A 15,694-nucleotide genomic window follows, 5' to 3' on the forward strand; every position below is an offset into this window, starting at 1 on the left:
CGTGGCATACCCAAGCCCACAGCTTCTCTGGATCAACTTCCCCCAAAGAAACCCGTCTTTGCAACAGCTGCCTGCTCTCAGCCTCCCCGTATCACGGCGGCCACCCTGAGGGGCCAGGTGCATGATTCCTAGGGCCCTGCAGCAAAGGGGTTCACGTGCCGGCTGCCCTGCCCTCTGCTGGCATTAGGTTCTCTACCTGCTAAGTCAGCTAACACCGAGCCACCACATCTGAGCTTCCAAAATCCACAGTCACCACCTCTCCTTCTCCCTGGGAGGAGGGCCTCAGAGCTTCCTACCCCTCGATCGTCACGTAGTGAGGTTTGAAGAGGAAGCAACGATGAGCAGGCGTGCTCAAGTCTGCCCCACAGGCACTCTGCAGGCACCGGACATCAAGGTGTCACAGCCGGGGTCAGTCCAGCTCCCTTACAAACAGCAACAGCGGCGCACCTGAAGCTGCAGCCCACGGAGCTGCCAAACCAGCCGGGCCTGGGGTCCTGCAGGCCCCTCACCAGGGGTGGGACGTGCTAACCCAACAGACACTGAGAAGGCCTCCAGGACACTCCCCTTGGAAAGGAAGGAGCAAAGGGAGCCGCTCTCCTTGAGCACCTCCCCGTCCTGGGAACATTCACATGGGCTGTCTCAGGTCCTGAGACAATCCTGACACTCAGGGGACACGGAGCCCCACACGGACGGGCACAGCTCCCGTCTCAGGCTGCAAGTGGATGGGAACCAGGCCAAGAGGCCCATGCTGGCTCACACGAGGTGCCCTGCAGGCCCCCAGGGACAGCTGAGGACAGTGCCCAGCGCCCCCAGGTGCTGTGCCAGGAGCTCACACGGCCCTTCCCCATCTGAGCCACACAGGCCGCTCAGCGGCCTCTGCCACCACATCTCACACACGACAAAGCAGACTTGGAGGCGAACTGCCTGGGGCCACAGACGCGAGTGGGCCGTGAACCCAGGACCCAGAACAGTCTGACTCCAGAACCAGAGTGCTTCAACACACCACAGCACACGCAGACATGCACACCACGTCCATGTGCCCCCCCACATATACACAGACACCACACGCATGCAGCGCACACACACACACACAGACACCACACCCATATACCATACACACACCACACACATGCACACAAACACACACACACCACACACGGCTCACAAAGCAAGTGAGCAGCAAAACCAAGGCCACAAGCCACACGTTCTCATTTCCAGGCTAAAGCTCTAACCTCAGACCCCACCACTTCCCAGCTGGGGATGGAGCAAGGGTGAGACAGAGGGAGGAGGGGCTGGACCCTGGAAAGTGAGCCTGGCCTGTGCTCTGGGCCCTGCTGGACACAGAGGGGAAACAGACTTGGCCACTGGGTGTGACTGTCCCTCCTGTGGGACGATGTCAGATGCTGTGACACAGCTGGACCAACAGCCAGGTGGAGAGGCTGCCCATCTCCAGACAGCCCTGGCTGCCACAGTCCCTGCTGCTGAGGCCTGGCAATCTGGGGGCCACATTCCCAGCCCCACTCTGCAGTGACTGTGGGGGCCTGACGAAGTCACCAGGCTCTAGCCTTCAGTTTCCTTAGGGTGAAATTCTCCCGGGCCTTGAGCTCTCGGGTTCCCGGGTTCAGAGATGCGGACACACACTCAGGACCCCGCACACAGGCCCCTACCGAGAGGCTGCCGACCCCTCAGGCAGAGCGGGTGGCTCCCCCAGGAGGCAGAGGCCCCACCTCCAGGAAGGTCTGGGAAAGTCTGGGAAGGCTCCTCTTAAACAGCAGCCTTCGACCTGGGACCCGAAGGACAGGAGCATGGACCAGTGAGATGTAGCACGTCGGGGAGGGGCTGGGGGTACAGCGGTAGGAGTCCCAGTTCTCCACCCTGCGCCATCCACACTGTCTGCCCTGAGACTTCACAGCCCCTCCCAGAAGAGGGTCCCCATGATCGCGGGCACGGCAGGGACTGGCTGTAGCCAATGCAGGGAAGCGAAGGCACAGAGCTTTGCACGTTCCCACTTGCTCTTCTGTGCTTCTAGCATTGCCAAGGGAAGGACATTCCCAGGCTAGCCTCCTGGTCCAGGGACACCTGAATGAGAACCGCCCCAGCCGCGACCAGCCTGCTGCAGGGCCCCCAGGCAGCCCGCAGATGCACAGGCTGAGATCAGGACGGCGGACTCTGGGCTACAGTAATAACCGCTGTCTTTAGGTGCTGAGTCTGGGCGGTCTCTTATGCAGTCACGGGCAGAAAATGCTCCAGGTGGAGCCGAAACGAAAGAGGAAAAATGAAAATAAGGGCTAGCAGCTTATCAGGGCTTTCCACGCCCATCACCACGTCCGGTCCTCCCAACAGCCCAGCAAGACATCACCCCATCTGAAAAGGAGCACACCGAGATTCAGGAAGGCTGAGCGCCTTGCCCCAAGTCGGATTCGGGCCGAGGCCATTACAACGCCTCCTCCAGCAGACCCTGTCGGCGCCCACCATCCACCTCGGCACCCTGGAGCGCGGTGGGCAGACCCCACACGAGGAGGTCCTGCACCCGCTCTCCCTGGGCCCCAAGCACCCTCCACTGCTGGGAAGCGGGAGCTGACGGGTGAAGCCCGGCCCCCACCTCTTTAGGGAGACCCCCGTGCTGTGCCCACCCATCTCCCGAGGGCACCGCTCCTGGCTTCCTCTTTGCCGCGCCTCCTGAGACCACCTCCCACCTCACTCCTCCACGCCGAGCCTCGCTTCCAGGTCTCCAGGCCCCAGGCTCACCCCCTCCCCGTGCTGGGCCTCGCCCCTCCCATGGGGGAGGCAAGACCACGTGGGCACGAGCTTCAAGAGGACACATCTGAAATCCCAGCTCGGCCGCTTCCTGAGGTCTGGACCCCAGGATGACTCAGCCCATCCCAGCAGGTCTGCCCACCGCACCCCAGGGGAGGACCGCCCACGGATCAAACGCCAGGACCCACGTGCTGGGGCCCCGGAGCCGGCCCCCGTGGGCTCTGTCCCCAGGACCTGGGCCCGCTTCTCCTCGGGCCTCAGTTCTTCACCTAATAAGGGACATCTCTGGCCGTGAAGCTCTGAGGATGACAGGAGCCCCCCGCCCCCGTCCCCGGCACAGAGACGGGCCACCCTCTCAGCTCCCAGTCTGCCTGAGGCTTGAGAAGGATCAATGCAGACTCGAGCATCTGTACCATCACCCAGACCACGGCCTGCCGCTGGTGGGAGTGGGGGGCCCAGGAGACCCTGGCTCATCCCAGGCTGAGCTGAGCCTCACGAGACCCACCTGGAAGCTCACGCCTCTCTGGCTCTCCAGCCCCTCTGGAAATGACTTGTTTCGCTTCCGGAAAACCCCAGGAAGTCTGCAAAGCATGTTTCGGGGGGGGCCTCTGACTCCTGACAGCCCCTGCACTTGCCCTAACGTGCTCCAGAAGCCCCAGCTGGGTCCCCGCCCCCTGCTAACACCTGCTGTCCGACCCCCCAGAAGCTGAAGACACGCCCACCGCCTCACCTGACCATCAGGACAGCAGGAAGCAGTGCCGCCCCAGCCAGGGTGCAGAGAGCTGGGAGGAGCGCGGCCCGACACTAACCGGCAACGGCCAGACAAGCTGCCAGACCCCACCTGACTCAAGTCCGTCAGAGAGCTGAAGCTGCGGGCAGCCAGGAGGCTGGAATCCCAGGAGGACGGGCCAGGAGGAGGAGAAGCCAGGCACCACGCACGCAGGAAAGAAGAATCCAGGTGGAATTTCTACAAAGTGCAAAGGCTGACTGCGGGCTTGCAGAGCAAGAGACACAAGGAGAGAGCTGGCACCAAGCAGACTCTCCTCTGCAGACCTACTAGGCGCTCGTGAGAAAGACGAGGGGTGGCAGGGTGGAGACAGCGTTCCTCAACATCATGGCTCCAGGAAAAGGAAAGAAACCTGCTGGGACTCTTCTCCTCTATGGGAAGAATGCATTAAGCCACTGGGGGAGGGGCAGCAAAACCTGTTACCCCCCCAGGGCGCTGGTGAAGACCCAACACGGCTGGAGACTGGGTGAAAGAAAAGAACTCTGCCCCTGTGGGAGAGGTAGGAACTTGCCCCTGGGCTCTGAGACCCCCAAACGCTGAAAGAGGAATGTGAAACTCTTTTCTGCGCAAGACCCACCATCAAGGCAGAGCTGGCTGCCACTAAGGGGCATCACTGAGAAAGCCCCACCAAGACCCAGGAACCCAGAGCCTGCCTAAGGCTGCAGCTGGACCAGGTGACAGAGGACCTCCCCCTCAAAACCTTCCCCTCTCAGCCAGCAACAGAGCAACAAGAAACAGCAGTCCACACCTGAGGTAGGGGACAGGGTGTGGGGAGAAACCCCTCTGAGACTCAGACCAAAAGCTGAGGGTAGGGCAGAAACACTGAGGAAAGACCCTCTGGAAACTCAGCTTCCCAAGTGAAGCACAAGGTGATGTTATAGGAATTAAAACCAGTCATCACTCAAGTGCCCAGGGGAACAACAGAACCCAACACAGCCCTACTCCTACCAGACTGACTCACCACCTACACTAATGGCAAGAAAAGCCAGGCCCATTTCCAAGCATAAATACAACTGACTCCAATCTCTAATGCGGGCACACTGTGTCCAGCATTAAATCAAAAAGTACTACACATTAAGAAAAGGAAAGAAAAAAAATTTTTATATATATATATATATATATATATATATATATATATATATATATATCCCAGTCAAGAGACAAAACAATCAACAGAATCAGACTTTAAAATTAATCTGATTAAAATTTTAAAGGATTTCATGGAGAAGGTGGACAAAATGCATAAACAGATGAATATTTCAGCAGAGAGATGGAAACTATCAAAACAATGAGACACTAGAGGAAAAATAAAAACACAATAACAGAAATACAGAATGCTTTCAGTGAGCTCATCAGTAGACCTGACACAGTGGAAGAATCAGTTAACACATTACTGACCGGGGGATTTTTGCAGAAACTAACGTCTGTGGCCATAATACACCTCTGGTCAAAAATGTGTTGACCTGAAGATTGGTCAACAGAAATTACCCAAGCTGAAACACAAGGAGAAAAAAAGGGTGAAAAAATAGAATATACAAGAGCTATAGGATAGTATCAAACAATCTAACACATATGTAATTGGAATCTCAAAAGAAGAGAAGACAGAAGAAATATTCGTAGGGATAATGGCTGAGAATTCATCCAAAAGAAGGAAAGGCATCAAACCATAGATCCAAGAAGCTCAGAGAACCCCAAGCAGAATAAGCATCCCCCTCCCTGAAAAAATACATACCTAGACACATAATATTCAAGCGCTGAAAATCAAAGATAAAGAGAAAATCTTGAAGGCAACGGGGGAAAAAAAGGTCCATTCCAAAAGGAACAAAGAATCTGACTTTTCAACAGAAGCGATGCAAGCCAGGAGACACTGGAGTGGCAGCTCTAAAGTGCTGAAAGGTAGGAGGGAGGCACAGGAGGACATTCAGTCCCACAATGAACAGATGAGAGGAGTTCAAAAATGGCAAGTCCTCATCAGGTAATCAGAGGGAAGGAAAAGGAGAGGAAGGGAGGGGAGGGGAAGAGCACACCAGACAGAGGGAGAAAGAAGCAGGCGTGTTCAGACAGTCCTATGTGGCTGGTGAGAAAGGGGGCAGAACAGGTGAAATCAGACCACAAGACGATGGGTTACGGAGTGGAGTTTACCGTGGACTGAAGGCAATGGGGAGTCAGTGAAGAGGTGCAACGAGGGACTGCCCGAGGTCAGGTCTGTGTTTCTAAGAGGTCACTTCCGCTGCAGAGGGAAAGGTGAACCAAGGGGGGAGGCCACGCAGTAGTCCAGGTGAGAGAGGAAGAGTCCCAAGACTGTCTCGAGGGCTGAGGGGGTAGACGGACCCGAGAACTTACCGGGCAGGAGCCACGGAAGCAAAGTAACAAAGAGCATGTTGCGGGGGGGGGGGGTGGAGTGCGGAGAAGTTGTCACTGTCTAGGAGGAGTGAGAAATGAGAAGCCCGGATGAGACCCTGGAGCTCAGAGTGGGGCCGGGGGTCTCTTCCTGTTCCACTGGTATCACAGAGATGCTCCTCCCGGAGGCCCTGCGCCTTCCTCCAGAATCCTGTGGGTGCCTCTCGAGGCTCTCTCTCCCAAGCCCCGTACAGTGACGAGAAGAACGTTCCCCTGGCCAGCCCAGGCACTGGGACTTGCCACCTCCTTCCCCAATTCCAAGCCCTCTTCATTATGTGCAAACATAGTGAGTAAGAGCAAAGGGAAGGAAGAGGGAGGAGGAAGGGGGAGGGGAGAGGAAGTCGGCAGTTATCCTGCACAAAACCTCCTGGTACCTCTTCAGGCCTCTGCACGCTCTCCCAGGAGGCGGGGAACTGAGTGCTGGGTTGGGGAGCACTCATCACCCTGTGTAGCCGGAAGGGAGGGACGGTCACCCTGATCTTGGCACAAACGTGAGCTCAGGGTGGGTGACAAGTCCCTCCCTGAAACCTTGCAGCCTGCTTCCTGATCCGCATTTGAGACCAGTCTCCTCCCCAGCCTGTGGGAAAGTGCCATGCGATAACTGCATGTGAAAACCTGGGGAGCGTCTGGCACAGAATGGATGCTGGGTGGGCGCCGGTTCCCATCCCCACTGTCCCTCTGCCAGCTCTTCCTGTGGCTGCTTCCTCTCCACCGTCTACAAGTGAAAACTCTACACTCACATGCTGATACCGCCCTTTCCCCTCACTGGGCCTGTTTCTATCCAAAAAAGGAAACAGTCACAGGAACACGGGACTGTTCTGAGGCTCAAACAAGGGAGAGGGAGTAGCTGTGATTGCTAATCCCACCTGCCCTCATGGCTGGCTCCCTGCCCACCTCCCCCAACTCCTCCATGCAGGCCCCTAGTGGTCCTCCTCCTGCCTGAGCCCTCCTTCCTGGGCCCCTGACCTGACCCTGGGAGTGACCACCCCGGCCTGTCAGACAGCTTTCGGCATCAGGGGCCTGGCTTCCCAGTGTTACTGCGAGCTCCCTGAGGACAGCGTCACCTCATTCATGACACTTCCCAAGGCCCCCTCTCCCGGGCATGGTGACACACACAGCCAAAGAAAACGAAGAGCTCTTCCAGCCTGGGGCCTGTGAGCCTCCCCGCCCCAGGGTGTCTTAACATTTAAGACTTACATGAACCCATCAGGCCCAACCCTCTCATATTTCATGAGCAAACTGCAGTCGCACAGTGACAGGGCTAGAGCTGGCACCAGATGCTCCCCCCTCCCCAGCAGCGATGCACTGCTTCCCTCCTCATCAGTGACAGGAGAACGAGGATGCACTTCAAGACAGGTGGGAACCAAAAGGAAAAGAAAGTCAGGAGGTGGGCACTCTGGCCGAGCCACGGAGCATGTTCCAGAGCCAGTCTCCGTGACCTTGGGGACCCCGGGGACAGACACGTGACGTCTCCCAGACATAACTGGGTTCAACATTCAACATCCTGGGACCAAAGAGGCTATAAGAACGGATGACGATCAACAAGCGACCATGAGGAGGGTCCCCCTCGGAAGGCACAATGGGCTCCCACTGCTGGCATCGCGGTGTGAACCTGCGCCATCCGGCAGAACTTCCGTGAGGATGGAAATAGCTGACATCCCGTCCGTGCTGTGCAACACGAGAGCCACTAGCCACTGCAGCTCCTGAGCTCGTGAAATGTGGCGACTGCCACTGGGGAACTGAATCTCTAATTTTATTTCATTTCAATTCATTAAACTTCAATACCCACCTGTGTCTAGAGGCTCCTGTATCAGACAGCACAGTCCTAACCTGTCACCTGAGCTCAAACGTCAGAAACACAAAAAAGTTCTAGAAGTAGTGGAGTGCTGTGGGAAAAAAGCAGGATCCACTTATTACTACCTTTACCACCGGACGTCCCCTGTCCTGTGAACCCCAGTTCCCCACCAGAGAGGGTAGGGTGGACAAGGGACCCTGGGGCCACCTGCAAGTTCACTAAGACCTTGTAGACTCGGGCACTGGAAACCCAAGGGGCCCCGTGGTCCCCTGCAAGGCAAGGGAAGGGGCCTCTGCTAGTCCTGACTACTCGCCCCAGTCCCAGCACCAACCACCCTGCAGCTGCCTGTCCCCCAGTGGACTGAGCGCCCACTGAGGACAGGCACCAGATGGGACTCTTCTCTGCACCCCCGGCACCTAGGAAAGCGTCTGGGCACCGCGGGTGCTCAGGGAGTGAAAGCTGGCATCAATAGTACGAGGCTTTCCTGTGCTTACGGTGCATCCGGGACGGGAAGGAGCCCTCACCCATCATCTCATTCATCCTCACAGCCACCCGGCAAGGCGCTGAGGTGGTCTCTCCTATCCCCGAGGAAAGCCCAGCTCAGAGGGGTGATGTCATCTGTCCGGGGCCATGCAGCAGGTAAGTAGCACAGCTGTGTTCAAACCCGGGCCTTCCAGCTCCAAAGCCAGGCTCTTAATCTCTAAGCACCAGTGCCTCCTACAAATCCACTCCTGGTGGGGAGGAGAAGCGGGGGGAGGGAAGGGACGGGAAGGGAAAGGAAGCGTGAACTGGGCCACCTGAAGTTCATGTGACTCAGAGCAGTGACAAAAACCCTAAAATCCTAAAGTGTCCTGAGACTTCCATCCCAAAGCGCACAGAGAAGGTGGGAGCCTCCCTCTGCCTTGAGGCCTGAGTCTGGTTGCCCTCCTCTGGAGGGGAAGGGGCAAGGCTGGCTGCGGACCAGGGGACCTGACTAGACTGACTGTCCTTCAGCAGCTGTGTGACTCTGAGCAAGTTCCTGCCTTCTCTGAGACTCTGGATTAACATGGCAGAGCACCTGGCACACGGGACTTGCCAAGGGGCTGCTTCATCGTTCCTAGGGCATCCCAGGTCCCATCGCAAAGTGCGAATGGCCTGTGTTCAAAGTAACAGTCGCTCCAAGGATCCCAGAGCCAGAGTCGCCTCTGCAACTATGCAATTTATGATGTGGATTTCACAGCAGGGGAAACAGGGGCTCAGAATCACCCAAGGGCAACGACTTGGGAGAACCCAGATCCTGCCCCCCAGACTGCCCCTCCTGCTGCATCAGCTGCCACTGGAGATGACTTCCAGGGCCCTCCTCCTCTGGTTGAGAGAAAACCTTTCAGGCAGATTTTTGGGACCAGTTCTTCAGTCCCCTTCCAGATCATTTCGTGTAATGAACTTTACAGGCGGTGTGGGTTGGGGGAAGGGGGGATCCTCAGAAGCACTGGTTTCAGCTAGTGCAGGTCATCCTTCCTGAGAAAACTTCTCATCTATCCTGTCACCATCCCACAAACTGGATGAGAAGGATGGACTGGGCCAAGGTCAAGAACCAGGAAGAAAGCAAAAAAGGAACAGAAGATACTGGCCTACACAAAACCCAGGACTCTGCTTCTCCTTTACTCCTGGGCCCGTGGTCAGCTCAAACAAGCCTCATACCGGCCATGTGAGCTTGAGCACGTCACTTCACCTCCCAGAGCCTCCGTGCCCGACCTGTGAAAGGGGAGACCACCTCTGATCAGAGAGCTCTGAAGGGAGTTTGCTGTGATGACGAACACACACAGAGCGACAAAGCACGGCAGGTAATCAGCTGTGCAGTTACTACTGTCATTTACTCCTGGCTTACACATAGTTCTAACAAGGGAGTCTTCAGGTTGCCCAGCCCTCAGGTAGAAGGTAAAAGATAAAAGGAGCAGGCAGGGGGCAGACGGACAAACAACGAGGGCCTGGAAAGGTTACGAGGTCTGTGGAAAAAAATTTTTAAGTTTCAAAAAGGAGGCTCTCTAGGGCTCTGTGCAAAGGGACCCGACACAAGGATCTCTGGCCACCGTTGGATTCTCCGTCACCAAAAGAAAGAGCCACATGTTTACTCTCCTTGTGAAAAACTCTACGATATGTTTTTGTTTGTCTCTGAAAGACGCAAGTTACAAACATGATGTGAGTTTTGGTTACCTAGAAAACTTCCTTAAACCTACACCCCATTCCCCATCGAGGTGCCCAGAAAGAACCCCAGCAGGCCCCCAGTGCAGGGCCCCTCTAAAGGATCCCCCAGAAGCCCCAAGTACATGCTTTTCAACTAAGGTCTAAGCCTGGTCCTCCCCAAGCCTGCCAGCTACTTAACTTCTCACCCTCCATCTCCTTGCCATGAAGTGGAGGGAGAACACAGAACCACAACTGCTCATCTGCAATTCTGAAATCCTCAAGAGCGCCCCAAACCAAGTTTTTCGCAATTCATATGGAGGCAAACCCTGCCCTAAACTAACATGAGACAATTTTTAGTCTTTATTGATCCCACTTAACATGAGGGTCCAAAGTACAGCGCCACCACACCCAGCTGGAAGGGGGCGGGTGTCTTACATGTAGGAATGGTATCTGTGGCTCTAAAATCTGACCAATTCTGAATCCCCATACCTCCTTCCTTTCCTTCTTCCCAAGGATGGCTCAGCAGCACCTCTAGACTTTTCCCCACCCTCCACTGACAGCCCCTTCTCCAACCTTCCTCGGAGGACTGGGCCTATTCCTCGGGCGTCTGGGACCCTGCACAGCTGGGACAGCCAAGTGTACAGCTCTTCCTGCAACCTACCACCCTGCTCCTCCAACACGACCTCCAGGCTGCCACTCTCCACACCAGGCGTCAGACGCACTGCACTGTCTGGATTCAGGCGTCTCCCTGCCTCTCCAATTCAGCGGCAGCAATCGAAACCCGCAGGAACGCTCAAACAGGAAAGCTGCTTCTTTTCCCTACAAACCTCAGAAGGCAGTACACGATAATCTCTTATATCAGGTCCCGGGCACAGACCAGCCTGGCTTTAAATCTCTGCTCTGCCACTCATCAGCTGTGTGACCTTGGGCAAGCAACTTCCCCTCTCTGAGCCTCAGTGCCTAGACTGTAAAGTGGGGATGATCACCTCTACCTTACACGGTTGTCATGAAAATGACATCAGTTAATGCTAGGAAATGTGAATGCCCTGGGTTCTGCCCGACACCAGGGTGATGGAGGCGGCCCTGAAACAGGGGAACACACCAGGCACGCATTCCGGGCACGGCCAGTCCCATCCCCCACCCTGTGCCCACGCAGGAAATGACGGACGCACACAGCCCTGATGCCCGTTTTATCCCCTTCCCCAGATCACCACCAGGACTCTGCACTCATCAAAGGCTGAACCGGGCCCAGGAACAGAGAGGTTAAGTGACTGTCCAAGGTCACACAGCCAGCTGGACAACGGGAGGGGAAGCAGGGAAGCGTGGTGGGCCTGGGCCTATCCTCCTGGCAGCTCCTGCCAAACTGGCTCCATCCCCACGGACGCTAGCTGGCCATGGACACCGGGGCCCACCTCCAAAGACTGGTTTCCCCAAACGCGGGCCGACCACCCCCCACCCCACCCGGTCGGGCTCTGGGCACCGCGCCCTCGCCCTCCGTCCCCGACGGGAAGCCCCCGGCGCTGGCGCATCGTCTACGCGGGCGCGCCGCAGAGCCGGGCGGGGTCTGCCCGGGGCTCACCGGACTTGGGGTAGGTGACGATCCACACGTCGCTGGGCCGCACCGGGAAGTTGGCGATCTCCTCCATCTTCCCGCGGCAGAAGGGCGGTAGCCGCACGCCGTGGAACTCGAAGTACTTGCTCTCGAACTCGCCCGGCGTGCTGGGGGTCTCGGCCTCGCTCTCCGCCATGCCGCCGCCGCCGCCGCCACCGCCCGGCCCCGCAGCCGCGCCGCCCGCTCCCGGCCCGCGCCCCTCACCCGCGCCCGCGCCCGCGCCCGCTCCCGCCACCCTCAGCCGCCGCGCGGCGCTCTGCAGGCGTGACGTCACGGCGCCGCCCGGCCCGCGCCCCGCCCCAACCGGCGCTGACGAAGGCACTCCGTGGCCGTGACGTCACGACGCCGCGGCGCCCAAGCCGGCGTGGAAGCTGCGCTCCGCGGGTATGACGTCATGGCCCCGCCCGACGCGCGCCGGCTGCCCTCCTCAGACTTGCCGTAGTGGGGCCTCCGGGCCCGACCCGCCCCACACCCGGCAGCAGCCACCCACCCGCCCCGAGGGCCGACCAAGACCTCTGTCCGCCGTCCTCCTCCCAGCCCTCCGTCCGCATCACCTCCATCACGCGTACATTCACCAACCTAGTGACTCCGTCATTCAGCGAGCGTTCAACACAGAAACATTCCAGCTAGAAGTGACCTTAAAGATTAATTCATTTATTCAACAAATATTTAGGGAACATCCGATCTGTACCAGACTCTGGTCGAGGTTCCCGACCAGTGAGACTGGCAAAAGCCTAGCCCTCTTGGAGTTTACATTTGTGAACAACCGAGATAATTTCAGATCGTAATGGGAGCTGTGAATAACATGCTTCACAATACGCTGAGGGCAGAAAGGGGGCTGTTAATTGCAGATTCCCAGGGCCAAGCTGCAGACCTCGGGATATCCAAGGCTCTTGGGATAGTGCCCCGCAAATCTGCATTTAAAAAGTACTTCTTATGCAGACCACATTTTGAGAACAACAGGATTCTATAGAGGCTTTAGTACAACACCTCATCCATTCACTCAAGAAACAGACGCAGGCATACCTAATTTTACTGTGTTTTGCAGATGTTCTGTTTTTTACAAATTGAACGTTTGTGACAACCCTGCATTGTCAATGATGGTTAGCAATCTTTAGCAATAAAGTATTTGTTAATTAAGTCATGTACATTCTTTTTTTATTAAAAATTATGCTATTGCACATTTAATAGACTACAGTACAGTGTAAACATAATTCGTGTGACTGGCTTTATTGCAGTATTCACCTCATTGCAGTGGTCTGGAACCATTCCTGCAATATCTCTGAGGTATGCCTGTATTAAGCACCTACTGTATGCCTAGGGGAACACAAAGATGAAAATGATAATGTCCTGGTCTAATTCTCTGAGGTTCAGTGTCCCTGGCTTTGAAAAGGGAACAATAATCTCTACCTCTAGGTACTGTAGTTGAGAGGACAGAGAAAACGACACCAGCAAGAATCCAGAGCAGAGCAGGTGGACAGGACCTACTTGCTCTCTCTCCTTCTTCTCCTGGACTGAGACACTTGCAGTCAGGCAAGGGAGCCACACACGTGGGCTGAGAGGCGTGGGCCACATGTACACGGTGGATGGAGAGAACAAGGAGAGCATTAACTCACCCATGCACCCTGCAGTGGAAGCGCAGAGCCCTAACCACTGGACCGCCAGGGAAGTCCCGAGGATGTCTTTACAAAAATGAAAGAGAAGATTCCAAGCACCAAGACATTGTTAAGAACAATTAGGTAATGGCACAGAGACAGGTAGTCAAAGGCTAGAGGAATTGAGGGAATGAATAAGCTGATGTTTCAGATGAGGTTTCACTATGGAAGAGCAAGGAAGAACCCTTTTGCTCTTTTTAGATTTTGGGGTCTAAGGTATTGACATGAATTTATTATTTGAAAAACTATCTATTTCTTATCTTTGCTGAAAAGGCCTTTAGGTTCTGTATTCCAGCAATACTAGGCACAGTCAGTGTCCAAATCTTGGTTTCTAAATACTTCCCACCAAAAGGAACCAGGGTTTCTTGGAGAAAAGACTAATTCCACAGCTGGGCAAAGAAAGTACAAGATGAGCCTAAAATATCTTTTGGGGCAAAAGAAAATAAGAAGAAACTGTTAAAAATGTTGGGAATAGGTCAAAAGAACACAGGAGCTAGTTTGAAAGATCAAATTAGGAGCACTTTGCACATGTTAGACAAGAATTGGAAACAATTCAAATGTCCATCAACATTAGGCTGGATAAATTGTGATATATTCATACAATGGAATTCTTACTACACAGTGATTTTAAAAAAGAATTACTGGTATATGCAACAACACAGGTGAATTTCACAGTCAAAATGATGAGCAAAAGAAGCCAAACACAAAAGGCAATATGTTATATGATTCCATTCATATACAATTCAAGGACAAACAAAACTAATCTACGGTCAGAGGTCAGAAAAGGGTTTAATTTGGGGCAGCGGGAGGGGGTTGACTGGGAATAGACACAAGAGTACCCTCCAGAGTATTGGAAACATTATATCTTGCTCTCAGTGATGGCCACAAGGTGATATAGGCATAAGTATAGATGAATATAGATGTGGATATAGATACAGATGCAGACACAGGGTGCTTCATGGTCATGCAACCAGGGGAGTCAGAAGTGCCCTGCACTTGGGGTTTAATGCTCTGTGTGTGGTCTGCATCTTAAAATTCTTAATAATTTTATCTTGGAACTTGTGCTTTATAAGTGAAGTCTGATGGACAATGAGGCATGTGCTGAGGGCTTGGAGCCTTGGCTCATGGGAGGTCCCACCTCCTGCCACCTTCCAAGGTCTTGACTGCCCACTCCTCTGTTCTCTAGCATCCCAACCCTGTGGCCATGGGGACTTGGGGCCAGCGCCAAGAGGGTCAGGTCTGATGTTGACACCCCATGGCATCTCAGAGCGGGGCATGATAGAAACCATCCCTGCCTTCTCTGTCCTAAACTGGTGGCACCCCAGTACATTTGGTGGATGAATCAACAAAGATGAGCCTCTCTCCCACCATCAACTCAGGTATCCATTTCTCTGGTGGGGATGTTGCAATTCCCTTGGTACATCAGGCCAGTGGGAAGGGGTGATGCCTGGCTTGAGGTCTTCGCTCCCAGCCAGGGCAAGATGCGTCAGCCCCACAGCTGACAGGAGGACATGGGCAGCCAATGGGCTGCTCTGGAAGTCATGGGCTGGGTCCCCCAAGTTCCTGTGAAGGTCTGCAGATACCCCGTGAATACCCCAGTTTTGGAGAGAGTGGCATTAAATAGAAAATTTAAAACACCATGACAGGCTGAGAGATTGTGGAAGAAAGCAAAAAGTTTTATATTTTAGTAATTCTAATGGCATGTTTTAATGCCATTACATTAATGGCCCTACATTTTAATCTTGCACTGGGACCTGCAAATTATGTCCTATATAGTTGTACATGTAAAAAAATTATTGAGGCGTACACAAGATTTGTGTATGTACTTTGTACCTAAATAACAATTTACTCTGTGTATGCATATATGTATTTAAGCTAAACAAAAATATTTTTAATGGGTATACGTTAAAATGAATTAGGAAAGGAACAGTGGGAAAAAAAGAACTTCCATACTGAAACTAAGAAAAACAAATGAATGAATGAGGAAAAAAGAAAAAGGTCTTCTTTCCAGTAAAATGGCAACTAAGAAATATAGAAGGAATGATGGAGTTATCAAATCACCATTTTGCAGCCATAATAATAGTAATGAATCAGATAAGTATATCATGTGAAGCGAAAACCATCAATGGGTGAAGAATCGTCGGGGAAAATGTATCTTTCCAATCTACCCACATGTTACTTATCAATAACAAAGGAAAAAGGATAACTTTATAGAGAAGAAATCTGGCAGACACCATCTTAACCAAATGATCAAAATTAACATCACTAGTTTGCATGGCAAACTGACACCTGTGCTTCCTGATATGATGTACTGAGAAGGACACAGAATCACTTATGTGGTTTTCCCACCAAAAATTCATATCCTGAATCTAATAATGAGGACAAAATACAAGACCTAAGCCAAAGGACAGTCTGTAAAACAACTGACCAGTACTCTTCAAAAATGTCAATGTCATGAAAGACAAAAAAAAAAAAGTTGAGAGAACTGTTCTAGATAAAAGGAGACTAAAGATAATTGACAAGGA

General features: G+C 53.8%; 1 protein-coding gene across 2 annotated transcripts in view; it reads right to left on the minus strand.

Moving 5' to 3' along the window:
• Positions 1-11,650, minus strand: part of SULT4A1 (sulfotransferase family 4A member 1) — a gene marked incomplete at both ends in the record, with an annotated part of 30,835 nt that extends 19,185 nt beyond the window's left edge. For both annotated transcript variants that reach the window (XM_079714162.1, XM_079714163.1), the window contains one exon: positions 11,482-11,650. In XM_079714162.1, coding sequence (XP_079570288.1) covers positions 11,482-11,650 — 169 coding nt within the window. The remainder of the gene's footprint in view (positions 1-11,481) is intronic.
• Between the last annotated feature and the right edge of the window lie 4,044 nt (positions 11,651-15,694).

Source organism: Hyperoodon ampullatus (assembly GCF_949752795.1).
Source record: "Hyperoodon ampullatus genome assembly, chromosome: 11".
NCBI classification, from domain to species: Eukaryota; Metazoa; Chordata; class Mammalia; order Artiodactyla; family Ziphiidae; genus Hyperoodon; species Hyperoodon ampullatus.